Below are 17,455 nucleotides of genomic sequence, written 5' to 3' on the forward strand. Positions count from 1 at the left end.
AATTTGAAAACAGTTGCAAATTTAGTTTAGTTAAGGATTAGTTAGGTTCGTTTTTGTTTTTTTTTAATGCAAAAAACAAACTAATATTCCGGACTTGTCACCTATAACCTAATTTCTTGCAGTTTTTAGGACATTTCTTGCCAAGTTGCTTACTGCCTTCTCTCCATGTTTTTGAAAGAAAGCAAACCAATTTGCTAAGGTTTTAAAGGTTAAATAAGCTAGGGGAACTGTATTCACAGTTATCATTATTATATATTTAAAATTGTTTTACAGATTTATTATAGTTTTTAAGCTTTTTTTTCAGGTCATTTTTTGTTCGTTTTACTCGTTTTTGTGGCAGATTTTCAGATAATTTTCTCGTCCTTATTGCTCACCTTTGGGTCATTAATTTGCCCAGGTCACAGCACATTAAATATTTTTTTTTTTTTTTTTTGGCATTTTTGCCTTTATTAAACAGGACAGAAGATCAATTCCGTGACAGGAGAAGAGAGAGGGGACGACATTCAGCAAAGGGCCGCGGCAAGGACATGTCTTTATTTATGGGGCGCCTGCTTTATCCAATATAGACGCCTGTCCCAAATACTGTATAAGCCTGTTGAGTTCAGTGACTGAAGCATAAAGTAGCCCGGGCTTTTAATTGAGGGTTTACGGTATATCATCTTTGCCAACTAATATGAATTCAGGGCATTGCCAAGAGCTTACTGCACAGTCAGTTTTCCCCGAATAAACAATGATTTGATGATGATGATTAATAACAACACACTGCACATACGAACATGTTAGGGTATAAGGACAGCAGAGGGGAGGAAAGCTGCCACGCTCTCTACGTGCGCTTTTGTGACGTCAGGAGAGATGTTTCTGCCCATGCTCACAAGGACAGGAGGAGATCAGCCAGACTGCAGCTGATAGATGTGTTGTAGTGATGTAATGTTGCCTGTTTGGTGACTACGGATGGCTGTCTGTGCCAGGCTCTGCGGAGTGGGTCAGTCGCGGAGGTGCCGGAGGCGACAGCGGCATAATCAGCAGGATCAGGGCAGCGATTCCGACATGGACGAGGAAGAAGAGGAGCGGATCGTGGGTCAGAGGCAAGGCGACGTCGGCGGCGGCGGCGGAGGCCCGGAGAGCGGCGTCGCCACTGCAGGGCCGAGTGACGCTTGTGAATATGGCAGCAGTCATGTCAACAGAGGAGGCTCTCTGGATTGCACAAGCACGGGACCTCCACACCCGCAGTCATTATCGGAGCTACCGCCGGAGCTTTTAGTGGAAATATTCTCCTTGCTACCAGGAACAGCATTACCAAACGTTGCCCTGGTCTGCAAGAAATTCAGACAAATCTTAAACACTGAAACCATCTGGAGAAGGCGGTGCATGGAAGGTATGTAAACCGATGAATGTGCATAGATAATAAAAACGTCAAATAACGCGTTGGGTCATGTGTAGATCAGACTGTATGTGAGATTCCCTCTTGTCGACAGGTTATTTGTGTGTGGCTCAGTGCTCAGCTCTGGTTCCTCGGAAATGCGTTTCCTTAAAAGCATTTTTATTGATTAGTACGGGAACTCTGAAGGAAATTACTGTTAACCCAGTCTCTGCGTCTTCAGTCACTGCTGTGAAACACAGAAGGCCTCTCACTGTTATTAGGCCCATGTCAGCCATTCTGTGCAGCTGATAAGACTGCTGATGCAGGGGCGGACCTAACATTTTGGGGGCCTTGGGCTCTATTTCGTTCACCACCGCCACCCCATTTTGTTTGTCTGGAGACTGTGCTATGCATATTTGAGTAAATACAGTACTGTGCAAAAGTTTTAGGCTATCTTTAACTTTATTTTAGCAAGGTTATAATGATCATATGTTTATTATTTATCAGGAGTTTCTTTATTAAAACATAACCAGGTTGTATTGAAGACATGTCAAAAGCACAATATTGATTGTTCAAGCTACCTTTTGTTATGATTGTACGATTGCATGTTTCACACTAAGTATGAACTTCTGTCTTTAAAAAAAGCCATTTTGTTATGATGTTTTGGTATTTTTAATGCATTGTACAACATGTTGTTTGTGTGTGTGTGTGTGTGTGTCAACCAACAACTCTATGGTGGCCTAACTTTCGACTTTTGCACAGAACTGTATGTCCCATAACATCTACAGAATTAGACACAAATACTATGTAAATATATGAAGATACATTGCTAAGACAACTGGGCAAAAAGTTGTTGTTTTTTTATCTATATTGCCAAAATGTATTACTTATTGAAAACAAAAGAGTGAGCAGTATATTTAATTTTATATTATGATATACATTCTGATATAATCATTTTTCTGGTAAATCAAAAGCAAAGTTGGATAAAACACTTAAACAAAGATACATCACTGCCACAAAGCCGTTAACTCATCAATGTGCAAAATTACCTGCAGTAGAGTGTCCCAGGGATGACATTGTTGTGTAGGCCAACGCAGAAGTCAGCATCACCCTAGTTCTCTGTCTAAAAGCATGGTGGAATTTTTAATTGAATTTTGGATTATTGCAGAAAATAGGCTCTGTGGCAAACAGGTTTATAAAACTTACATGTTTTGTTCAGCAAGATAATCTTCATATAAACACCACTTCTGGGCTTTTTAAATGCAATTGGCAGTTAGGCCATAACTAAGGTACACTTTGGTTGCATGACTTCAACAACATCACCACAAGTAGGCTGTTAACCACAGACTTTATTTCATGCATCTAATAAAAAAATCCAATTGAAAAAACCCATTGACTCTGAGAGGAGGGAACTGGGAGTGCTGAAATGTTAACTCATTTTCAGGTTTTAGGACTCATTCCTGCAGCACTTTATAGCCAGATACACTCTGAGATATTAAAGATAGATACTACAGTATAAATAGTATTTGAAAATCTCTGACAGTAGACAAATTCATATTGTGATATGGCCCAGCCTTATTAGAAATCATTTATACAGAGACATGATAAATATTTGTGTAATTTAGCTTCTCAAGTGTAAGAATTTACTGTTTTTTTTAGTTTCATGACATTACATTAAAATTTGAATATTGTTTTTGAGTGCCAAACTAAGTAGGTAGTATCGAGACACTATATGAGGCTTGTGTAATGGGCATTTGTCATTTGATTTTATGTCATTTTATTGAGTAAATGATTAATCTAGTAATTGGAAGAATATTCAGAAGATACGTGTCAATAAAAAAAATAAACCTCACTTGCAGCTTGATGTTACAGTTTCAAAACATTAACAACTGGCTGGCAGGGATTTGTAGGAAGTGAGGAAACCGCAGACTGCGTGTGAGATAATAGTAGTGACCTTAGGAATATTGTGCTCTGAAAAGTTGCACAATAACCAGCATACCAGACATTTATAGTTAGCTAGGAAGCCACTTATACGTGTGTTGCAGAAAAACAATCAAGTATGTTTAAAAGTCAGAGAAATTAACTAAAAAAAGCAGTGACAGTAAAAACCATGAGCAAAAAAAAAAAAAATGTAGCAGAATAAAAGAGCACTTTTCACTGCAGTGCCCTGCTTAAAATCTTTGTAATGTTTTTATTTCACTATAGATTTGTCATAATGTGGAAACACCTCAATGCACATTATGAATTAGGTACATTTTGTGATAATTGATTGCAATGTTTAAAACTCCGACTGACCAATTCTAACACCACTAATACTAATACAGATATTTTGTATGAATAGCCTTAATGAATCAATAGAAATATTAATCCCTCTCCTTTTTCTCTCATGTGTTCTCTCTGCAGAGTTTGGTATGAAGGATGATCTGAGGAAGATGGAAGTTGGAGGAGTATCTAGCCGGGACCTCTATGTTAAACGTGAGTTTGGCTGCTGATTAAACAGCTCTCTTGTCACCCATGAATCGACCCACTGAAGTATTTGGTTAATTCCTTCTCCAGTGGGTCATTTAGCATTTGCACCCTTGTATTTTCTCAGTGTATGTCCAGATAGATCTCCTTAATGACTGTGATTTGCAGCAGATGGAAAACAAGAGCCGGCAATTGCTTTTCTGATATGAATATTGTTTCTCTGCAACACTTGAACCCAAACTGTTGATGTTTTCTCCTTTTTAATTTCATTTTTCCCATCTGTTACTCATTTATTTAACAGCAAGAAATATAGAGCTTATTTTGAAATACCAGTTGCCGCAAAACATGCCAGGCAAAGTGGTAACACCTGTTGGCTCTTTGAATAGATTATTTGGCACATTGCTGCGATCACTAGAAGGCTACGTTGGGCTGAGCCTGCCTTGGTCCTTGGCTGCTGTACACATGCCTGTGTTGTGCCTGTCCAGGTGTCAACCCCCGGGTGAAGTCTGGGCGCTTTATGAAGCTCCTCCCGGACTACGAGCACATGGACTATAGAGACGTGTACACACACTGTATGTACATGGGCCTGAACATGGATTGCTGCAGCATGAGGGGTTGTGTGAGTGGGACTGATGATGATTTTAATTTGTAAGCAAACAGCTGCAGCAGTGTTACACATCCTGTGTGAAATGTGTTAATATTTTTCAACAGCGCTGTTTGCTTTCATATTAAGCGTGAATATGAGAGGCCGGGTTATTTGGTGTGCTGTGTGTGTTGTGTAGACCGGCTGACAGGAGCGAGGTCAGTTTACACTTTCTCCTCTTGGGTTTACATCTCACAGACTCCATCCTGGCAGACATTAAACAGAGAGTTGCATCTGCAGGCTTTAACATCTCTTGCGTTTGTAACCATGCACACTGCTGCTCTCAGTAAAGCATGGGTGTTGCATTACAGAAACCGACAAGTATGGTGTGATGTTGTGCTCTTGTGTTGCAGTGCTTCACCCATACAGACATATATTGGGCTTATGGCAGCCTGACATAGGGCCTTATGGTGGATTGCTCAACGTTGTGGTAAGTAGTGTTCCTCAAACAAGACATTTGCATGAAGATAAGGAACAATCATTGTGTCATGTTTGTTGATCTTGTTTGCATGAAGTTATTAATGATGCTTCTGCAGGAAACCCGCCATCATTTTAGGACAATTTCAATGGTTAATAAATTATTAAAGGCATTCTTTCATTCAGGTGGATGGGCTGTTCATCATAGGCTGGATGTATTTGCCACCTCATGACCCCCGTGTGGAGGATCCAATGAGAAGACGGCCGCTCTTTCGTATTCACATGTGGGAGAGCAAGAAGGCCACTGTGGAGTGTATGTACGGACACAAGGGTCCCCACAAAGGAGACATACAGGTGAGAGCACGAAAGCGTCTCTGTGCACCAAAAAAAATGAGCAGCTCTACATAATTTAGATCATTGTTGACACACATTACTGATTCCACTTTTATTTGAGGTTAGAAATTAGTTAAAGTATGTCATCCTTTCAATATGTGTCATATTCATTATTTTTAGACTGTGAAGAAGGATGAATTTTCAACAAAGTGTAACCAGACTGATCATCACCGAATGCCTGGAGGCAGACAGGAGGTGGGTCAAATCAGGGAACTGTTAGCACCTGTTCACTTATCTTGTGTTATTTTTAAAACCCATGTGCTTTGATAATGACAAAATACAAAGACTGATTTTGTTATATTTGTGTGTGTGTGTGTGTGTGTGTGTTTAGGAGTTCAGGACATGGTTGGAGGAAGAATGGGGCCGAACACTGGAAGAAATCTTTCATGAGCACATGCAGGAGCTTATTCTGATGAAGTTCATTTATACCAGTCAATATGAGTACGACTTTCTTTCTTATCTATCACTTTTTGCTATAGAGAATGTGAAGTTAACTTCATGGTGTGTAAAATTTTTTGAAAGGGGCCCCTATGTCTTAAGTATCGCGCTGTGTTACTGTGCTTGCAAAACTGATTACGATAAACTCAAGGATTCTAGGTGGATTCACTGTCACATTCAGCAGACACTACAGTGAAATTGAGTTGCTCACAATGCACTCACATACCCAGAAAAATACAATGTAAACGATCTTGTTTTTTGACTGAATCCATGCACTTTGGTTATAGAGGTAACAGCGCAATTCTTGGGCATGGCAGCCTCATCCCACAGGGCAGAAAGCATCTTCACACTTTCTGTATTGGTGAAATCAAGTCTTAATGAATTTAACGTCCTCAGAGGCCCTTGTTGTTTCAACAATAATTACAAGTTGAATTTGTTATCATAAAGTTTAATATCTGCATATTAAACTTTAAGATAACAAGTTCAACTTGTAATTATTGTCAGTTATTGTTTGTAAATAACAGTGAAATGAAACCACAGATTCACTGTCATTTCTGGCATTTACGTGTTCTCTGCACTCTACCTGCGATTTTGGAGCTTCCTCTTTGGTGCGTGCTGCTTACAGTCTGGCACCTGGTCATTACCTTTTTATAAAATCCCAGCCTCAACCTTGCACTGTGCTAGGAACATCTCCTGCAAAATATAAAGAAAATACAGGTGCTGAGCAGGGTCTCTTATTACCTAATAAGTCATAAGCGATTATTGAGAGGGATTACATCTGTATGAGTCTTTACACAATGTTTTTTTGTTTTTTTAGGAAAAGCCTTCATCGTATACCTTTAAAAGGGACAGTTCACACGAAAAATACATATATTTCCTCCTACATGTAGTGCTATTTTTTATCGAGATTGTTTTGGTGTGAGTTGCTAAATGTTTAATAATCATCCGTAGAATTGCCCGATAAATAAAATGTGATCTTGGGGTGAACTGTCCCTTTAAGAGAGTTTTCATTTTTACATGTGTGTGTAACATGTTCATGTAGCTCTGATGGCTTTAGCAGAAGCTTAGATAATGTTGTGGCTTAACACTGTGATCAGTTATCTTCATATATATCTAGTTCATAATGTGAGATTAGATCTACATCGAAAGCACTAAATAGTGGCAAAAATCAGATCAATTCCAACTAATGTTGTCTGCCATCTTTTGACAGTAACTGCTTGACGTATCGGCGGATCTACCTGCCTCCTGTGAGGCCCTCTGACCTGCTGGCCCCGGGCCTCTTCAAAGGCACATACGGCAGTCATGGCTTGGAGATCGTCATGCTCAGTTTCAATGGTACTTATGCGAGAGCCACCAAGCTCACTGTAAGTTGGTGAATAATTTTTGTCAGATGACATGCTTGCCTTTAAAATAAATTTTTCTAACTAACAGAAATGTCTCACATGCATGTTGATACACGAAAGACTGCTTTCTACAGAAAGACTGCTTTCCTGTGAATCATTTAATGACCCTTAAATGTCCCCAAGGTCATCGTCCTTCTCTACAACAACAAACTATTCAGCCAAAGTTCTTTTAACGGGCAATCCTGCACACAAGGTTAAACATTAAACCTCAAAATTAATCAGCTAATGGAGCAGCCTGTAATTTTACTCTGTCCTGCAGGGAGACCCAAATGTTCCTGCCGGGCAGCTTACTCTGAATGTTGACCTGAACCGGCCCGTGGTCCTCCCAGACTTGGAGCACCAGCGCAACATAGAGGAGCTTTCCCGGCTGGTACTGGGAGTACACGAGGAAGTTCAGAGAGAAGATCCACAACAGGCCAGGGACACTTCGGCCACAGTGAGAGGTGCAGCAGAGGGGGCCTGCGGTGGTACCAGCGCAGCAGCAGCAGCAGCAGCAGCAGCAGCAGCAGCAGAAGCAGAAGAGGAGGAGGCAGACCATGCTGCCAGTTCAGACGGCTGCGAGCCTGGCCCCAGCAGCAGCAGCAGCTGTCCACCTGAAGCCCAGCCCTTCGTCCTGCCCCTCGGGGTTATGGCTCGCAACGAGGTCTACCCTCGCACATGTAGGAAATGGTAAGAACTCATCTGTAGTGAAAAGTCATTCAGTATTAATTCCAGTGTACAACTGAAATGACTTTGCTCCAGTGTCTGATGCAATTAAGACACAGTGTGCTGATAGGCTGACATCATACAGGCCTCTAATGAATGTTGTGGTGAACGTTGGCTTAACAACTGTTGTGAGAAAACCTGAAACTTCATGTTTTATAGATAAGGATATGTAATTTACAATATCAAATATACTATGGTGATTTTTGCTTTTGACAATTAATTGCAACCTGCAAGAGGAAAGAGAACTGCATATATGGTTTTTATTTAGTTAAGACTTTATTAATTCCACACCGGGGAAATTCACACGTTACAGCAGCTCAACAGTGAGGCGCAAGTGAAAAAATAAGGATATAAATGTGACGAAAATACAAATAAGATCAAATAAAAATAGAATAATATAAAAACTATTTACACCATACACCTCTCACTTACACAGACACTATATATCCATGATTGATAGTTGCACAGGATAATTTTAAAACACACGGTTTGCTGTATTTTGGCAAAGTAAGTGGCTAAATGCTGCACAACAGGAAATTGCACAATAATATGACAGCATACATTTAAAGGATGTGAATAAGGATATTTACATATATGTGTATACAGGCCAATGTAAGTATGTATATGACATGGTTGCATGCTGTGATGACATTATCATCAAACACACTGATTTCACTCAAACATTTCTCATGTCCAATCAGTTTTTCAGGATTAATCCATAAGAAAGTCACTGTAGATCTTTATTGAAAAAAAAAAAAGAAATCATCTATTATTATCAGTTGTTAATTGGTAAAAATACTGCAGTCGTAAGCATGACGCGTGAATAGTTTCTGTATTCACTGTTTGTTAGAACAAATTGTAAAACTCACTGAAATGTATATTCATCAGAAACACTGATTGATTGATAAATTGGTGTTCCTGCATTTCAGCTTCTATGGGACAGGCCTGATCGCTGGGCACGGCTTCACAAGTCCAGAGCGCACCCCGGGGCTCTTTGTGCTGTTTGACGAGGACCGTTTTGGTTTCATCTGGCTGGAGTTGAAGTCTTTCAGTCTGTACAGTCGCCTGACGGACCACCTAGCTCACGCTCACGCCCCAAATATGGAGAGATTTGAGGCCATGCTGTGCAACATGCAGTCCTGGACATCCTGATGCACCAAGTTTGACCCCCACACAATACAATGCATAATAACAACCATTTTACACGAATCACCTCTGTCCTCCGCTGACTGAACGCTACAATTACAATAGCTGTAACTCTCCACGTTCTTTATCTGTTAAACAAGCATTGGGTTTTACTGACTTATTAAGCTACTTAGATCACCCTGACCAAGTACACTCGTGTTGCTGTTCCCATGCAAGCACTTTGAAAGGCCTCCCAAGTCACCGTTTATCACCTCACCTCAGTATGACCTTAATCCTCCAGTGCAGCATGATAACAGGTCACATTAACCTTTTTTATTTATTTATTTATTCCCTGCAGGAGAAAAGGAATGGTATTTCATAACACTTATTATGAATCAAACTGTACGTGCCTCTGATTCTAAAACCATGTCTGTACTTGATAGTGCTTGAAGATGATAAAGGTGTCCAATGTATTCTACTATATAGCATTATATGGATTTCAGTGCCCAACATATTGAACTGCATGCTGCGTTTTATTTAGATCTAATCACATCTCATAACCATTATCTGAACATGATGTTTTATTTTTCTTATGCAGCATGCCTTGCTTTTTTAGTTTTTTTTGCTTTAAAAAAAAAAGACAGCTTCTCAGGTGTTTTTCTCTTTGCCACAAGTCAGTGAAAAAATGGACAAAGTATTTATGTGTACAACAAAAGTGTATTAAGTTAGATTTGTTTAGTAATTTGTCCAATAGGAGTACTGAGTTTTACAACTGGGCAGTTTTCTAACCATTGATAAGAGAGTGTTTGCTGTCTTATCAAACACCGGAGCTACATCATCCAGTTTTTGCCCTTTGAACATACGAGATAGTGATGTGCTCTCATTGGCCTACATCAAACACGCTCGTCACCATACCTAACATAATATTATGTAAGTTGGAAAATGTATCGTACCGCAATAGAATAATAATACCTATACATAAGCTGATCAAAATATCAGAATAATACAGGTTTATGCGCTTATATAATGATGGTCTGAAACAGAAACTTCTCTTACCTTTGAAATGTATTCCATTTGTTGTTTGTTTAAACGGCCGACATAACGTTTGCCTGGCTTTTTATCTGCAAAGTTTTCCAATTCATCTCGAACTTGAGACTAAGCTAGCTGAACATTATACAAACTAACAGCTCAAAGTGCATCTCAAAGTACCAAGTACGTGTCTGTATGCCTCATTACGGCCTGAAGGTGTTGCCCAGTAGCTTTCTTCCTCCAAGTGCACTTTTCTGGGCAGTATAGTGAATCATTCAAAACCACTGGCCAGCACTTTTATATCTGACTGCAGCTTTACTAACATTTGCAAAAAAAGTGTCTGCTAAAACGCCATCAACTTAATTTTAACACTTTTTATTCATTTCCTCTCAAATTAAGTATAATTGTTTTTTACATTCTCCTATCTGTAAGCCCTCTGCACCCAGCTGTTTGAATGATTTGCCTTGGAAAAGTGTTGCTTTGTACCATTTTCAATGCGATACTCCTGATTTTGTTGAAAACAAATTAAGTTCGACCTATTGAACTGCTCACATCAGACTTCAGGGAGCTTTTCAGCTTAAGCGCTCTTCTCAGTAATAAAATATTCAAAACTGAAAACAACATTTTTTCTTATCTTTTTTGTTTTTTTGATGGTTTGCATGTGTTTCCCACTGCTGCTCTCAACTATCACCTAAAAGGCTTATCTCTTTTCAGCTGGATTTTTATTATCATGTAATAAAATGTTGCAGCCCTAAACACCAGCACTGTATTACGTAAGCCCCCCTTACTGTTGTTAACCTTCAAGTAAACCATGTGCACCTTTAACACAATAGTGTTGGACTAGTACAGAAACCCTGGTTACAAGTTTGGCTTTTGACCTGGGTCCATGTTAAGTCAATCACACCATCAGCCTCTGTGTGTGTGTGTGTGCGCGCGCGCGCATGTGCGTGCGTGCGTTCATTTGTGCGAGTCAGGGATACAGACAACACATAACGTAATAGTAAAACATTTCACATAACAGGTCCAGATGATTTTATTTAAAATTAGAATCCAGTTCATTTAGGAGTTATGAAATAAGAGGGCAAACACAGTGGGGGTAACACATGATTACAGGTACACGTCTGCTACATAATACTCCCTGTAGCAATCTACCTTGGAGTCACATTTATGTTTATTTCACAAACTGGCTACTAAAAGTATTCTCCCAACTTGAAATCTGACCCGCTACCACCATCTCACCCACATTTTTAATTGTGTAATCTGAACATCTCATTAATATATATTTTGAAAGGATTTCCTTTCCAAATTTCATAAAATGCACAGTGCTTTGAGCAGACGGTTTCAAGCTTGACAACAAAAACATCATAAATCGTTCCCTTTGTATTTTCTTCTGGGGTATTTGTTAATGCAGTTGTAAAGACTGATCAGCTGCAACAAAAAGTACCACAAAAGTATTATTAGTAGTATTATTACTATTGTGACTGCAATATGTGGACTGCTTTTTGACTGACTTGTTTGTGGTTGAAGATAGAATCAATATATTTTTTGTGTATATGTTATGGAGAAGGAGAGGTGACTATTCTATAACTCGCTGTGCCCCATCTTCTCTTTGTGTTGTTGGATCTTCTCCGGGAGAGTCTGAGTCAAGAGGACAAACCGGTCCTTCTTCAGGTGCTGAGCAACTACCTGCTCCTTTAAATCAATTGACAGATAGTGTTCTTCTGCTTCATACTTTGGCCAGTGGACAAGGCCAGCCCCATTAGGAGACCTACACACAAACAAAAAAAGTTAGATACAAATCTGTCTCCATGTTTATTATATATATCCTGTAATGAAGGTGAATTCCTACCCTGTGTGAGCAAAGTTGCCCCAGTAGTTCATCATGATTCTGCTCAGCTCTTCCTCTTCTTCAGAGCATGAATCTAAAATAAACATTTTGTGTAAAAACACCACACAAATCCAGATTTTTGGTGCTCTATAAATAGTAATTTAATTATTGCACATACCATTAGGTATTGTGACATGGGCAGTTGTGAAGCAGTATCCTAATACTGTGAAGAGTTCATCTCCGTGGTCACTCCCAACAAAGCTAGGCCTCTTCTTTTGCAGAAGTTTGGGTGCATACTGGTACTTATACAGGTACACAGGGGCACCTGCATCTGGATATAGATGAATGAGTGTAATTTAATTTATTAGTTTTTTAAGGTGATTAGCAGTCATTATTAACAAGTGGTTCTTAAATAAATTTTGTATAATATTGTGTAAATAAAATACCTCTGTGGGCATTAACAGCCTGAACAGCTGGAATATTGAAGAGCATATCTCCAAGGATCTCAGTGAACCCATCTCTGTTTTTCACACGATCTTCACCGGTACCAATGTATTCATCAACTAACATTTCTCTTAAGACTGCATCTTTGGGCTTGAGAAAATGAGAAACAAATCTGTCAGAGCAGTTTGAGCATGATGAAGCAGAGTAATATTATAATGTCCAGCACCGTCTGCCTTACATCAGGGAAGAACATGAACAGTATGTTCAGAATTTGCTCTCGATCCAATCCCTCTGTCCAGTTTGAAGGAAGAAAGAACTAATGGAAGAAAGTTAATATTTCAAACATGTACAAAAGCAAAACAACATGTTTTCATGGTCTCGTGGAAGTCAGTGTGCTCTTCAGTCAAAGAAATTTCAGTATAAAAAAAGCATTTACACTTACACCAGGCAGTAACCAGCCCCCTTCATCATTAGTAACACCAGTCATGAATGGTACAGTGAGAAGTTCATGTGAACGGTAGAGCTCATCCACAGGTTTTGTCATGAAGTGTCCATCAATATTTGTAGTAATTCTCAATGTTGGATCCTTAAGAGAATAAAATGTGTAAAAAAAAAAAAAAAAAAAGGTTTAGACAAAAACGACATAAATACATAAAAAATAAAATTTAATTTACATTTTACCGAAGAATTTTCAACAAAGCTTTGCATATGATATCTCACCTGTCCAAGAGCTACAATGGTGTCAATATCAAGGTTTCTCATGCAATCAGCAATCTTCTCTGTACTTTCAAGGCTACAGCCAGATGAATTTGCTATCACCTGAGGCCAGATATGTGGGATTTATTTCAACAATTTAGATGCATTGTGATATTGTGCACTGAAAAATCCCACTGATATTAACCTGAGTCACTGGTAGAGGATCATAGGAAAGGACCAAATCCATTGCAGCAGTGCCACTCTCAGCAATAGCACGGTGGAACAGGCCTTTAGACAGTGGCGAGAGAAGCTGTTCAAGTAACAGAAAAAAAATGAATTACCACCACATGGATGTATGCCTCTGCAAACCAATTATCCAGGTTTACATCCCTGTCAGTGAACACTTAAAATTACCTCACACACATCTTTAACCTGGCAGCACTTTTTATGCTCTCAGAGTTGAGAAGCCTATGAGAATCTTATGAGCATAGTAAAAGGAGACTAATCTGAGCAGAAAAGAAATTCCCCTGGGAACAAGAATAACAAAGGTGGAAGGTCAAAGTGACCTTGACCTTTAACCTTCAACCACCAAATTCTAATCAGTTCATTCTTGACTTAAAGTGGATGTTTGTGCCAAATTTTAAGAAATTTCCTGAGGCTAATCTTAAAAAATAACGTTCATGAGAATAAGACAGATGCAAGGACAAAGTCACCTTGACCTCTGAACACCAAAATCTAAATAGTTCATCATAGAGTTTTAGGTGGATGTTTGTGCCAAATTTGAAGAGATTCCTCAAACGTTCTTAAGATATGAAAAGGGAGATGGACGGACAGACAAACAACCTGAAAGCATAGTTATGAATATTACACAAGATTTCTGAAAATAAATATTCCTATTCTTGTCTCTACACGGTGAAGTTTTATATGGAAATTAATCCTTACATGAAAGGACACGCTCACTCCGCCAGCAGACTCCCCAAATATGGTAACTAAATCTGGGTTTCCTCCAAAGTTATGAATGTGCTTCTGGATCCACCTCAGAGCTTCTACCTGGTCCAACAGGCCAAAGTTTCCTGACATGTGCTCATCTCCAGTGCTGGAATGAACATGCGATTATAGTCTACCACACTTTTCACATTTTTTCCAGATTAAAAGTAGCAGACTATAATCATTGTATGTTTTTGTTTTAACTCGAAGTGATTTGAGGTTTTACCTGAGAAAGCCAAGAAGTCCCAAGCGGTACTGGATCAGAACCACAACCACATCCTGGTAAGCAGCCAGGGCAGATCCATCATACATGGAAGCTGACCCCATAGAAAACCCTCCACCATGGATCCAGACCATGACCTGATAAGGTAATAAAAGACCTTGATCTTTTCCACAAAGCATAAAGCACATTTTTATTGTATTCTGTCTGCACTGATACAAGTATTGATCATCAGTCCATTTACAGTCTTTTTCTAAATCTGAGCATCATTATTACTCATAATATCATGATGGATTGTTAAAAAAGCAGTCAAGACAATTTTCCATGAACACTATGCAAAGCTGAATCTGTGAGCAGCATCAGTTCAAACCTGCAGCAACTTACTGGGAGCTTTGCATCGTGCGCTCTGTTTGCTGGAGTGTAAATGTTGAGGTAAAGGCAGTCCTCTGAAATGTCTGGAATATCTACCATCAAGCCACCGAGTTTTTCAAGCAGATCTATGCTAAATTGTTTGTGCTGAACACACCTGAAAAAGAGACAAGTTTTTACTACAAGTACTGGACTTAATTACTCTAAGTGTGTTATGCAAAAACTGAAGCACTGGAAGGTCTTACATAGGTGGCTGCTGGGTGGCGTCTCTCACTCCTTCCCATCCCTCCACAGGCTGAGGTGCAGCCAGTCTCAGAGCAGGGCCTACAGGTGGCTTGGCAAATGGGACACCCAGGTAGGCATGGACCCCAGTCTCCTTCCCCTTTACAGTCACATATTGACCTCTCAGGCTCCCGAGCTTTGTGTGGACTTCAGGTGCTGTCAGGACATGTCACATATTGGGACTAAATCAGAATCATCATGTCACGCAATCTATCAGTTCAATGTACAATACATGGAATATGTCAAGGTATGTCACGTAACTGTAGTAACCTCTCTATATATTACTCTATGGTATCACAGTTTATTAAATACAATACTGATGCAGACCTGTTGGTGGATCAAGATAATCTGCAGTGGAAAACACGCCCCTTTTACCCGTTTACTCAAACTGACACTGTGCTGGTCAGGTTGCAGAGCTACGCCCTAGTTCACCTTTGACCCCTGAATGAAATGGGCTGCTGCTACACAACTTATGAATACAACATCCATTTTAACCCCAAATAGGTTATTTAAAATAATGTTACTAAATCGTGTGCTGAATGTTTACTCTTTTGTTAAGTTGTGTTAAGCTAATCTCTGCTGTTAACCTGATGAGTAACATGTTATCACTGTAGAAAAATGGCTGTTAAAAAGAAGGAAGAAAAACTGATTTCTCCTTTCAGAAGAGGATGTATCACATTGCTCCATTCTGGCAGTTTTACACCACAGAATTTGGTAGCAAAGTTCTGTTCACACCCACAGTCACACTCATGTTATTCTGAACCAGCATGAGATCAGCAAAAGATATGATTGACCTGAATATTTGTAAATGGCAATCTGCCTGGCTCTTTAGGGGGAGGAGTTTCACCTTTAAACACAGTCAGCATCGCAATCATGTAGGTAAAAGATGACTTGGGTTGCAAGTCAATCAGTCATTCAACAAGAAGTCAACAACACATGCAGATCAATGAAAAATACATTTAAATAAGACACACTATAACTTGAGTGTGTTACTCACACTAACAGTGCAGTCAGATTTACGTTTACAAGCAATAACTGCTGACGCCATTAACACTGTGCAAAGAAACTGGTTTTCTCATACTTACCATTCTGGTCTGCAGCTACACAGAGAAATAACACAGACGTTAGAAGGAATGAAGTCTGTTTTGCACGGATCTTCATGGTCTCTGTGTAGATTGCGTAACTGCGGACTTCCAAAGGGAACCAGCGCAGAGACAAGACGACGCTTCCCCCGAAGCTCTGCCGTTGTAACTTTGACCAAACCACTCTTGCACTAGGTATTGCGTACAAGATAAGGCGTGACTCAATGAGTTTTATGTCACAGCAAGGTGAGCAACAGAAAGCAGACTTCCCGCCTCCAAACTGCCTCCTGTCACAATAGTGCACAGCTCAAAGCATGTTCTCATTAAAGAGACTCTCTCAACTGTGTTCTGAAGGCCTTAAACATAATACTGGACCTGTTTGTGCATTTTCTCGGCTAAATTGACCTTCTACTGTGTCACTGGCTTGTAAAATGGTTAAACTGTCAGTTTAACCCAGATAGAAGTACAATAATATTGTTTGCACAACAGAACAACATCTCCCATGAGCCACACAGACACAGAAGCTTTGTCACAGGCTCTTGGGAACTGTAGTTTTTTAGAGTATCATTGCACAAAATTATTGTTGCACCTGACTGAAGAAACCAAAAGAACCTCAATACAGTTTGGAGTACAGTTACATGATTGGCACCCATCAGCCCACACCATAATATTCCCTGTATTTCATTACCATTGCTGGTAAAATTACTTTTGAAGTGTAGTAGGTTACAAATTATTAATTACCCTGTTAAAGATGATCAAATGTAATGTATTTGAATTACTTCATCAAAGTAATGAAACAACTGCTTATAAGTTATTACTTAAGATTACTTTTCTAATTTTTTTAAACTGGGCAAAAAAAGCTGAAAATGTCAGGAAATGGGTCGTGCCAAGAAAGGATTTTCCTTCAAAGTGAAAAGATGTAAGTTACCAGAATGAATGTTATATTCTATATAAACATTTTGACTGAAAATTAGGAATGGATAATTATGCGCCATTTTTTTGTGCTGCCGATATCCCAGATGCCAATAAATAGTCATGAAGTCTCTTCTGTAGTGGGGGCAATCATCATATAATGCATACTGTTATCATGATGGCCAGCCAGCAGATGGAGACATAAAATACAGTGCTTTTCAGTGTGTGTGATATTCACTCATTGGGCAAAGTAAGAAAAATACTGCAGGTTAGGGTAGGTTAGGGTTGTTCACGTTCATTTTGTCAGTAAAAAAAAAGAAGAAATAAAAGTGATATTGGCAAAAATCAGCATGTTGGCCGACTGTTATATTTCATTTTAACGCCAATATCCGCCCATATTATCATGCATCCCCACTGAAAATAATGTATTTTGATGTAATACCTTTGTAATCATCAACATTTTAATTAAAGCCTAACTCAGAGCAGTACGCTAGCCGGTGTTGTGGCGAATCTATGTTTTGTTTTCTTTATTGAAATCCCCATTTTTAACTAAAATAAATGAAAACAGATACATGTTTACATTTGTTAATAAAGCGTATTCATACAATATATGACTAAACAATGTTGAGAAAACTTTCGTCAATAGATGTATCAAA

At 39.2% G+C, this 17,455-nt stretch overlaps 2 protein-coding genes across 3 annotated transcripts; one reads left to right on the forward strand and one right to left on the reverse strand.

Annotated features, from left to right (window-relative positions):
• Positions 1-858: 858 nt before the first annotated feature.
• Positions 859-10,597, forward strand: fbxo31 (F-box protein 31). 2 transcript variants are annotated; one of them, XM_042495697.1, is made up of 10 exons: positions 859-1,375; positions 3,764-3,835; positions 4,312-4,398; positions 4,823-4,899; positions 5,073-5,240; positions 5,400-5,474; positions 5,611-5,720; positions 6,928-7,081; positions 7,380-7,789; positions 8,755-10,597. In XM_042495697.1, exons 1-10 carry the CDS (start codon positions 952-954, stop codon positions 8,975-8,977), a joined length of 1,800 nt encoding a protein of 599 aa, XP_042351631.1. In that variant the 5' UTR covers positions 859-951; the 3' UTR covers positions 8,978-10,597. The 2 variants fall into 2 exon arrangements, with proteins under 2 accessions (XP_042351631.1, XP_042351632.1); XM_042495698.1 differs by lacking the exon at positions 4,312-4,398 and having other exon boundaries at positions 861-1,375.
• LOC121949877 (cocaine esterase-like) lies at positions 9,690-16,109 on the reverse strand. Its single transcript, XM_042495699.1, has 13 exons — positions 15,891-16,109; positions 14,769-14,961; positions 14,539-14,680; positions 14,161-14,294; positions 13,890-14,043; positions 13,153-13,257; positions 12,972-13,070; positions 12,694-12,837; positions 12,490-12,567; positions 12,254-12,401; positions 11,986-12,138; positions 11,829-11,901; positions 9,690-11,747 (listed from the first exon to the last, which is right to left on the reverse strand). The coding sequence occupies exons 1-13, from the start codon at positions 15,964-15,966 to the stop codon at positions 11,561-11,563; spliced, it is 1,686 nt and encodes a 561-aa protein (XP_042351633.1). The 5' UTR covers positions 15,967-16,109; the 3' UTR covers positions 9,690-11,560.
• Positions 16,110-17,455: the final 1,346 nt, after the last annotated feature.

The sequence above is a fragment of the Plectropomus leopardus genome, chromosome 11, assembly GCF_008729295.1.
Source record: "Plectropomus leopardus isolate mb chromosome 11, YSFRI_Pleo_2.0, whole genome shotgun sequence".
In the NCBI taxonomy this organism is placed as follows: domain Eukaryota; kingdom Metazoa; phylum Chordata; class Actinopteri; order Perciformes; family Serranidae; genus Plectropomus; species Plectropomus leopardus.